General features: G+C 36.5%; 1 protein-coding gene across 1 annotated transcript; it reads right to left on the bottom strand.

Moving 5' to 3' along the window:
* Nucleotides 1-6,834: 6,834 nt before the first annotated feature.
* On the bottom strand, nucleotides 6,835-8,884 carry LOC149549282 (protein NODULATION SIGNALING PATHWAY 2-like). The gene has a single exon (XM_089794884.1). The coding sequence runs from the start codon at nucleotides 8,647-8,649 to the stop codon at nucleotides 7,201-7,203; it is 1,449 nt and encodes a 482-aa protein (XP_089651010.1). The 5' UTR covers nucleotides 8,650-8,884; the 3' UTR covers nucleotides 6,835-7,200.
* Nucleotides 8,885-11,355: the final 2,471 nt, after the last annotated feature.

Here is an 11,355-nt window from a genome sequence, read left to right as displayed (position 1 = left end):
TTTATCATTTGCATAAGCCAATTGAAGACCTAGTTGAGATCAAATATGATGATGATGATAGTGATAATGAAGAAGATAATACACCTTGCATCACTTTTGATGCCGAGGATTATCAGGCATTGAAGGATGATGAAGAAGAGAAAGAGGAAGAAGTCGATGAGGAAGATAATGAAGGAGATGAAGAAAATGATCTAGTAAGGATAGTTGCACAAGTTATAGCCTCCCTTCCTTACTCTCCACCAAAGACTGCTACATCATCTGGCATGGAGACAACTTCAACAAGTGTGATTGTAACATCAACAGATATATCATCTGCTCAATCACCCTTTGCTACCTCTTAGCTCCAGGTATCATCAATGGAAGTGTCAACCACTTCATCTACCAAGCTATAGCCCTCTTCTTCAGCTACCAAGTCAGGAACTTCATCAGCAACATGTGTAGTAAGTTCAACATCTTGTTCTACAGTTTTGACTACTACAGCTTTGCTTGCACCAATTTTTGTTCTAGTAAGTTCTTTTGTTGCAAGTACTTTAGTCAGCACTCCACCTGTTATTACTTCAATTTTGGATAGCACAACAATTTTGGATTCTTTTAGCACTCTTGCAAGTATTTCTTCAATTGGTCCTATTCAAGTTTTTGTAGCTAGTCCAATTATCTCTACAATTATTTTTGTTTCTAAGTCCAAGGTAGTAATATCAGAAGTAGAACCAAGGACACCTCTTAAACTTCTGATTACTGGGAAATAAATTGATGAAGATATTGACTTGGACAAAGAAATTGTAATTCCTAAGTTGGATCTTGATAATGCTATTGTGGAATAAATGAGATTGGTTAGCCAACTTTTGGAACAAAAATCCAGGCAAAAGCATTTAAGAGATGAAAGGGACAGGGAATTCAGAATAATTGAAAGTGCAAAGAATATACTAATAGAATCCATAGGTGTTGATGTGGATTCATCTCAACACATTTTGTTGCAGTTAGAGGAGGCAATGCACAAGTTTAATGAGGATTCTACTGGACAGGAAAAGTTAATTGAAAAGGCAGAGAAAAAGTTTGATAATAAAGTGCTTGAGCACATTACTCAGCACATTGCCATAAATTAGATAGAACTATCCTCCATTTTGGCTAACATTGAAAATTCTTTTACAAATGTCACATCACTTTTTGCTAAGCTATGTGATGTTACCGGGTAAACTAAGGAGGTAAAAGAGAAATCGAATAAGATTGATGAAGATATGAAAGCCAGTGCTCAAAGGTTGTAGCTTGATCCCAGCGCATGTTCAACACATCACATTAAGGTAAGATTTTAATCAGATATGCAGGTTGAACTATTGAGAGAGGAAGCAAGGATCAGATCCACATTGATAGATATCCAAAACATGATCCTTCCAATCATGGACACAATGCAAAAGCATATTGCATATTCAAAGTCATTGGTCCAGGATAACAATCTTTCAATTGCAGAACATATGATACAACTCTCAGCAGAAGTTCAAGTAGCTCTTCATACCTGCAAAATTTTGCAAGAGAACTAGGATAAGACACTAGCTCTTATTCTAAAGGTACATTTTGAGTTTGTCTCACATTTTGGCGTCTCTGTATGAATATATTGTATAACTCTTTGGCATTATTGTCAAAAAGGGGGAGTAAAAGATATTTTGTGGAGAGACAAAGGGGGAGAGAATAGATTGATATATGTACTGAATAACAGGGAGAGAGACTATCTATATATTATGTCTTATGTATGGGGGAGATATGTGTAAATGTATATACAACAACATTACAAAGATAAATTTTGAAAAATAAAAAATATTAGCATGTCACTGTACATATATTTTTGGCTAATAAGTTTTTTTGTCACTAATGCCAAAGGGGGAGATTATTGGCATTAAGTTATGTTTTCCATTAGTGACAACAATTATTCATAGTTATGTATGGTTACCGAGCTCATCACTCAGTCTCCAGTGTTAACCGTGCATTCAGTGGTTGCCAAGTAAGTTCAACTGTTTAGTAGTTCATACCGAGCATTCAAGAAGCTACCAAGTGAAAATAGATAGTGTGCAGTCCAATAGTTATCACCAAGCAGATAGGGGTCACCGAGCTTCGCAGTATTTACCGAGTCATCACTTACTGTGACGTGAAGCCAGTTTCAACCGAGTGATGGATGAGCAGTGTTTACCGAGTTTAAGCAAAGTAAACATAGAAATCAGTTTCCACTGAGTGACACTATATCTACCGAGTCTCCAATGTTCACCGAGTTCGAAGCTATGTTATGTGATTAGTATGGACCGAGCTTCTACTTCTACCAAGTGCATGACGATGTCGAGTAATGCAATGGATGTCGAGTATCAGAAGGTCACCAAGTAAGCTTACAGAACCTGAGTTTCTACTATTTGGCTAACTCAGTAATATTTTGTTTACTTGTGTTTTTAGCATACCTTGTAATTGTAAATATTGGAATGGTATATATGTAATGCATTATATCATACCCAATAGATGGAGGTAAGTAGTATGAAGCAATGTTTTGAGAAGAGTGAATGCAAATCAGCAGCAGAGCAGAGTATTCAACAAAGTCTATAAGGAGCAGTAAAGTTATATCTATCACAAGAGGTGACCTATACTTCAAGGATCTAATCAACAATCAAGTTGTAAGTCAGATCTACTATTTCATCCTAACAGGTGAATCAATTTCTAAATCCTTTAATAGGGTAAACTTAACAATCTTTCTTTAAATCTCTTAACATAGTGCATACTTCATTGTACATTTGTAAATCCTCTAACAAGGTGGATATAGTAGTCCAAATTGCTCTTAATAGGGCAAATCATCAAAAGTGATCATTGTAAGCCTTAACAGGCCAACTTTATACTGCAGTATTGAAGTTTTGTGGGTATCATCCCCACCCCAGTTTTACTTTCTATTTGGAAGGTTTCTAGGTCACCAAATTTTGTGTTCATGTGTCATAAATGATTATCTTTCAGTTTCTCATGCATGCAGTAAAGTAGATCAATTAATGGTGAATGATTTATATTATTAAGTGCTAAATTTATGAAAAGTTTTTGAAGTTACTAATTCACCCCTCCCCTCTCAGTAACTTGGCAAGTCTTGATTATTTCCAACACAAACACCATCATACATACACATGTATACGTAAATTATAAATTCTTAGATCAAATGTCATTTAATCATATATAAATACCACTTGCATAGAACAAAATTAATCAATTATGTATACATCAATTATCAAATGTCTATATATGCTAGAAAATAATCCAACATGTAAAAGAAATGTCTAAAATGTGTATATGTAGATCAATCGACAAATGTATATGAACTAGAACATAATGGACAACATGCAAAAGAAATGTCTAGAATATATATATGTAGATCAATCATCAAATTTATATGAACTAGAACATAAACATGTGTCAAACATCATTCTCAAGTCTACAATATGTCAATGTACATATATGCACATCTATGTACATGTATATATACGTACACATATACATATATGTACATGTGTATACACACACATATATGCATATACACATCATATATGTGTATATACATATATATTCATATACACATATCACACATACATATATACATAAACACATATATGCACATATACATGTACATATATACATATACACATATATTTACATGTATACACACACATACATGCATGCATATACACTAATATGTGCATATACACATATCATATATGTGTATATACATATATATGCATATATACACAATACATATATCTATATATACTTAAGCAACAGGGTGAACCTACAATAATGGGTTACACTTTTTTGCCCAAATTGACATTGAACTATGAATTTTCAAGAAAACTTTCACTTTTGGATGCAAATTTTCGTTTAACAATTAGGAATTTGAAGATGAAATAAATTAGAGTATTTTAAGTTTTTTATTCTATATATATATATACACAAAAAATCTTAAAATACTCTAATTTACTTCAACTTTAAATTCCTAACTGTTAAACTACAATTTGCATCCGAAAGTGAAAGTTTTCTTGAAAATTCATAGTTCAATGTCAATTTAGGCAAAAACGTGTAACCCCATTATTGTGGGTTCAGCCAATTTATAAAGTTTAGGAGGAACTATCCATACAATTGCATAGACAAATGTGCACACATACATACATACATAATTTAATAGACACATACATATTATATACACACGTACACGTACATATAAACATACACATGCACACACATGTCCATGCCTTGAAAAAAACATGACATGTTACATGTACACACACATGTATGTATGTGTATGTGTGTATGTTATGTACATGTATGCATCGAACTATAAATGTGTGTGTGTGTGTGCGCACACACACATGCATATATTTATCTACATATGCATTCATGTATATGTGTGCATGTGTTTTTTGTATATGTATGTATGTATTTGTGTATGTATGTGCATGTCTACGTGTTTACAATTTAGGGTTTGTATGTATGTGTTTATAGTTTAGAGTTTGTACAAAAATGTGGCTATGGTTTAGGGCATGTACATGTACATGAAAAACTATTATAACTATTGAAATCTATGAAAAAATATTAATAACATAGAAAATAACATTTATGCTAATATAATATTTAAAAAAAAATCAAACATGGGCTTATCTCAAATTTTGTTTGAATATAATTAGGCATTTTCTACTAGAATTATAATAAAATTAGGGGTTTTCAACTAGAATTATATCCCACCGTATCCATTCTGGCCAAATATCCCTACCAGACACTGGCCACATTGTCACCATGTGGATTTAGCCAAAACACGTTCAATTGAAAGCCTTCCATCCAAATTTGTTCTAGTTAAATCCCCTCTTTTGGCCCAAAATGTGATACAAATTTGTACTTTTATCCACATGCGTCCTTTGATTCACTTCAATGAAAGATAACATTGAGAGGATTCACATGTTTTTCTCTGAAATATTTTGTTAAGTAGTCCTCTATTGTGCTTGGTCTTCCCTCTCCATTCATTGAGCGAAAAAACATTTTTTTTGTGATTCAACATTTATGTTTTACTTGTGGAATGATATCAACTTAATCATTAGTCGTGACTTCCTCCTACCCTTGTTCTTTCCTTGTGACAACTCATTTCTTTCCACATCAATGTTAGGAGATGAATCACATTTATTTGAAGTTTCTAACGTGGAGATTGACTTTGCATCTCCCAAATGTATTTGCTCCACTTTGTGCATATCCCATGATCATAGAATTTCATGAGAGCACAACTTCTAATGGACTTTATATTAATTAGCTCACGAGTCTTGTAATACTTTGTACATTTTGTATACAAGCATATGTTTAGATGGGCACTGTTGATTTTATGTCTCTTCAATCAAAGCTTCTAAAACACATGGAGAGATGTCAAGCAAATCAAAATTATTTACAAAAAAATGTATTTATTTTTTGGTGGTTGTAATTGAGGTCTCCTACACCAAATGTTTGTTTGTCAATTCCTATTTGTATTTTCCCATTTTAATGATAGTATAAAAGGTTGTTGATAACTACCTTAGGGCTCGTTTGGTTGCAAGCATAGGAATTGAGAATCGGAATAGAAAATTTGAATGAGAATGGAGAATGAAGAATAGGAATGGAAAACTGCAATCCAATCTTGTTTATCCCTTGTTTGGTTATGCAAGCTTAAATTGGAATAGGGTTAACTCGCAATCGACGCCATTGGTTAACTTGCAATCAATGCCATTGGTCCTCCGAGAGCTGTAGGCTCTCTCTGCTATGGCACCCGCATTGACATGCCTCTCCAAGGATCCGAAACTGTCTCCAAACCCCTCCTCGGTATTATTTACAACATAAGTAAACGAATTTTGCACAAGTTTTTCTCTGAGGGTTTTTAACGTGATAGTGCCATTAGTGAACATGAGATGCGAAAGTGGCAGCAACCCATACTCAAACGGCTCTCTGCGCAAATGGAGAAACAACGACGCCTCATTCTCTGTCATCTTTTGTTATTTTTTCATCAATCAAACCCGCGGAAATTGTAGCAGCAGCAATGAGTTTTTTCTATGCTCTGCTTCTTCTGCAAGCGAATCGATCGACACATCATTTGAAAATATTGAAAATAGAGTTTCAACGCTCACCCCAGGTCAAAGCGGATTTGAAAATTTAATCAAATTTGAGAAAGTTAAAATGAATGCAAGAATAGCAATTCTAATTACATGTATTTTTTGGAATGGACAAAAGCTCATTTTGGGGCTAAAATGAGAATATGTATTCCTATTCCCTATTCCTATTCCAAACACTAAACAAAGAATACAAATCATATTCTAATTTCCTATTCCTATTCCGGTTGTATTCCAGCAACCAAACGGGCCCTTAGGGTTTGATGTCTCCTAAGAGACTTGTGAAACTTTCTTGGTTGAATGCTAAACCCATTTTCTAGTATAGAACTAGCAAAGATATACCACAAACAAATGTAATTTCTTTGTAGGAGCATAAGAATATCTAATGTGTGTATTGTAAGCATTTGGTACACAAATTAATGAGTAACATTGAAAATATCGAATAGATTGTCCTCGTAGGGTGGGAAAAGATGTTTGACCGAGGGAAATAAGCCTACATAAGGATACTTGTATCTAAGAAATAGAGTTGCCACTATGGTTTGGTTTAGGATTTAGGCTATTGGTATGAGGGTTCATAAGGTAAGTAGGCTAATAGAGATTTTCGCATTTTGTTAGCTTGTACTTGGATTATAATGAATTGAGTGTGAAATAATATATATAAAAATACCAAAAATAAGTATAAAATAAGAAAGTTGGAGAACACCTGAAATAAATTTGAAAATTGTGTGATTCGGCAATACACTGGCTCTGTGCTAAACAACAGCTCGGGGAATACAAGAAGAAATCTGAATGAATCAACATGTTACAACTATTTACAGAAAAAATCTTGTTACAGATATGTACATGTATAAGCATGTTTGTTGTACCCTGGTCAAGGATTCTTACGGGAGAGTTACTCTATGAAACCCTAACGCAGGACGAAATTCAGGACGGCTACTTTTGCAAACCCTATCTAAGCTCCAGTAATAATCGGCTCACAAAGCTGAAGGAGATTCGCACTGCGATCAGATCGCCAGCGAAATTTCAAAACCCTGCAATCGATTATTTCCATCAACAATGGCAAACATTACACAAATTATTTCCAGGCGGAAGAGGAAACCAGAGGCGTATCGCGCCATTTTAGAATAATCTCATTCTTGCAGTTTTCTATTGTGTAATTCGGCGATCCTCTGTTCAATCTCAGCACTTCCAAAGCCTGCCACATCTTCTCTTCGCTCGTCTCAACGCCTGCCCCGCTGAATCGGCACTCATTCAGAAGTTGCCCTAGCTTTTCCTCCATTACTCCTTTGCCGTGCAAAGCCGAAACCCTAGACCGGATTTTCGGTGCGATGAAGATGTGCTCCATCACACGCGTGGCCATGGCCAAGCCCTCGCTGGGCAGCCCGACTTCCAGAGACTCCAGCATGGCGCAGAAGTAGTCCACCGTGTCCGTGACGTGGCCGTCGTAAATCGCCGGCGATGCGGACGTCAGAATTGCCGGCGGGAGGGGCAAACCGCGTGCGAGTGAGAGAAAATCGAGCGCTTCCTCTTCGCTCCGGTAGCAGGGCATATGTGGTAAATCGAGCATCAAATTGAATGCCAGGCAAAAATGAGGCTCCTCCCGCAGAAGACGCTGCCGGAGGTCTTGCAATCTGATTTCTTCGTACAAAAAGGGAATTCCGAGAGCCGCAGCGGCGCCGGAAAGCCTGCGCGCAGTCGATCCGTTGTCGTCTTCCCATTTCACGGCCGTTATGCGAAGCATTTGCAAAGATTTTTTCTCGCTTTGAGCGGCCAGAGCTTCCATTAATGGCGGCCACTGCAAACCCTCCCTTACATCAAAATCAACCACATGAAGTTTCGTCGCATTGCTCGAGGCAAAGCACTCGAGGATGCTCTGATTCGCCGTAAAATGAGCGAACCTTGAGTAAGGGAAGAGCTCGTAAAGCGCCCGAAAGGCCGTTGCAGAGGCTTCTTTACAAATCTCTTCCATTTGTCTGTGCCATGCACTTTCTGGCGCTTCCGGAGGACTCAGACTGTTGACAAAGTAGTATGCAGCTCTTTCCATGTGAGTTCCAGTAACCGAAACCCTCCGTTGAAGACGATTGCTAATGACTTTGAGCAATTCCCACTCCTCCCTCTCCAGAGCCGCAGCCCAGGCTTTAAGCAGATTTTCCACTGTAAATCTACTGCTCTCCGCTTCATCAAGTGTTTGCCAAGGAAGAATTATGTGAGGAGTTTCGTGTAATTCTACAGGCTCTGCTAGTAATGGATCTTCAAAATCAAAATCAAAATCCATGAAATTTTTGGTATCTTCAGAATTGAAGAAGCCCTGCTGCTGAGAAGGCTCAGTCCAGCATGAACTACTGTCACTTAAGTTTGTTCCGCCATAGGTGACACTGTTTCCCCTAAACATGTCCTTCAATTGACTGAAGATGTCTTCCGGTTCACAAATCATGAAATCATTGCGGGTCAGGAGGTCGAGACCCACTGATGGGTAGAGAATGAGATCGTGGATATTATATCTTGTTTCCAAACAGACCTCCATGCCTCTGTTACACGGAGAGGAGAAATGAAGTTTCAACGATGGTTCAAATTGGAGGTGGGAATGAGCGTATTCTCAATCGAGATGAGATGCGCGGGGACCCGCCATTTACATCAAAACATTCCGCTGATGTTGATAGGAACAAATGGAATGGTCGGAAACGCGTTTTTTGTTTTCTTCCTCATTTATTTGATATTAAGACCTTATAAATCTACCTACCACTATGCTTATATTTATAAAATATAACAAGTCTCCAAGCTAGGCCACATGTACCCTCTAAATACATCTCAAATTTCATTTGGTTAAGGGTTGGGTCTTCATCAAGTTTATAAAATATTACAATTTGTTAAGGAAAGAGAATTTCAGTTTGGTTTGTTATGTCATGGTTAGTTATAATATATGTTTGTTTAAGATTTTTTATCTATCATATTATTTTTAGGTCTTTTATATTTAACATAATTTATGGTCATATCAATGATAAAAGTTGTCTTTTTTAATTAAAGTTGTGATTGGTTACAAGGACTATTCTTATTAAGTGGTCATTTCTTTTTCAAAAAAGTTTGCAATGTGGTACTTTGAAGCAAATATTATTTTAGTTTAGATGTTGAATTTCTTTGCAATTGATATGAGAGTTATGGTTGTGTTTCTTAGCATATCTATCATATTCCCTTAAGAAATATTCACTCTCTTGAAGTAGAAACTCTTGGGAGCCCCATAACACTAGATCTTGCGCCCAAAGTTGGTACAAGAGATGCGTTGAAAGGCATTTGATGTGAAAAAAGTGTGAATGAGAAGGCAACATAGTCAAAGCACGTCAATAGAGAAGGCATTTATACAATGTAAAATATTGGAGAATACAATGTATGTGAACCCCAAACAAGTAATCCGTAATGAATAACCTTCAACAAAATGATGACTTTTTTGCAAATTAACCGTTGTTGAAGTGAGACAAAGTAAAATGATATACTATCTCATGCACCAAAAACAACATGGATACCTACTCACGATAAAAGATAAAGTAAAGGTCTACAATGTGGAAGCACAAAGTACCAGAATTTAATAAAAGGGAGTGTTTTGAAGTGTCATTCTACAAACGTGCTTCATGGTAGAAAAGAGAATTGAATCTAGAACAATTAAATGCAAAGTGTTGGTAGACTTTACCCTGTGTAGGTCCTCCCAAAAAACCAAAGCATCGAAATGTATTGGAGCACATTAGGAAATCTAGTAGGATAGCCATGATGAGAAAAGGATCTCGCATGAGGACTCTCTAAAGTGCGTAGCTAGGAGAACTTGAGATCTTGATCATTTAAGGACACTAACACCAAAATTGGAATATGTACAATAAGACAAAGTGACGACTAACTATAAGGGGATATGCACAATCGACTGGGATTGCTATACAAAAGCTCAATATGAGAAGATAGCGGGTGGTGGTGATGTAGTACAACTAAAAAGCTCAAGATCTTAAATAGTTATAGTACAATATTGTTGATGTTATTACAAGCTCAAAAATTAGGATAATAGCGAGTTCTTTTGTCATGTGTTGCGATGCTAGAATTATCATGGGGATCTAGGCATATGTATGAGTGGACATTGTAGGGATTTGGGATGGGATTTTGATAGATAATGAAAGGGTTTATGTTGCCAATTTTCACCAAGGTACGTATCCAAGGTGCTTGAATTTCTAAGTTTTGACCATTGGAGGCTTATTTCTCTTTATTGTTTTCTTTGCCTTTTGATTTTTTTGGTATCATCAAGGCACCTAAATTACGAGGTTTTCACCTTGATGATGATTTTTTCAAGACTATTTACAAATTTTTTGTAGTTTTTTTAGGACTGGTGAGATACATTGAGTGGCTTAGGCATAGAACTTCTCGAGGTGAATGATATTTGTGGGATCATTAAGATCTTCCCCTTCTAGAGTTGATAGCTAATATGCTTCTGAGGCAAAACATGTGATGACATATGGATCCAACCAAGTAGGCTCAAATTTTCCCTTCTTGTCTTTGTCTTCTTGGACTTTTATGTTCTATTTCAAAACCATGTCACCCACCCAGAATTGGTAGGGGCGAACCTTCTTATTGAAGGTCCTTTTGAGCCTATTAAAATATGCAACTAGGTGGTCATATGCTTGTTGATTTTTCTTGGTCTAAAAGATCTAGTTGAGTGAGTCGCGCTATGTAGTAATCCCCTTCAGTGATTATATTTTTCAATGATACGTACAATGATGGTAGTTCAACCTTGATTGGTAGGACAACCTATGTACCATAGACCATGGAATATGGGGTGGTGCTTGTAGGCTTACGGTATGAAACATGACATGTCTAGAGGGAAAGATTGTTTTTGAGGTGCTCATTGCTACTAGAATTGTCGACAACCTTTTTTGAGGATTTTGAGGATGGTTTTTCTTTTTGCCTCAGTCTGACCATTACCTTGGGGGAAATATGGGCTAGAGAAGCAATGGTGGATGTGGATGGTTGAATATAGATCCTTCATCTGTTGGGTTTCAAATTGCCCTATGTGATGAAGATGATGGTGAGGAGAACAAAATGACATACAATATGGTACATGATGAACTTCAAGACTTGTACTCTAGTGGCAAGGGTAAGTGGGATGACCTCAACCCACTTGGTGAAGTATTCTATTATTTTGACAATCCATTTGTGTTCATTTGAAGAGGGAGGGGTGATTACACCAACAAGGTCAAAT

The sequence above is a fragment of the Cupressus sempervirens genome, chromosome 7, assembly GCF_028749045.1.
Source record: "Cupressus sempervirens isolate cs-2001-9-10 chromosome 7, ASM2874904v1, whole genome shotgun sequence".
Lineage (NCBI taxonomy): Eukaryota > Viridiplantae > Streptophyta > Pinopsida > Cupressales > Cupressaceae > Cupressus > Cupressus sempervirens.
This window is presented reverse-complemented; position numbering and strand designations above follow the sequence as displayed.

Excerpts from the sequence above, each read along its gene's own strand:
- LOC149549282 (XM_089794884.1), bottom strand. The coding sequence starts at position 8,649 with ATGGAGGTCTGTTTGGAAACAAGATATAATATCCACGATCTCATTCTC.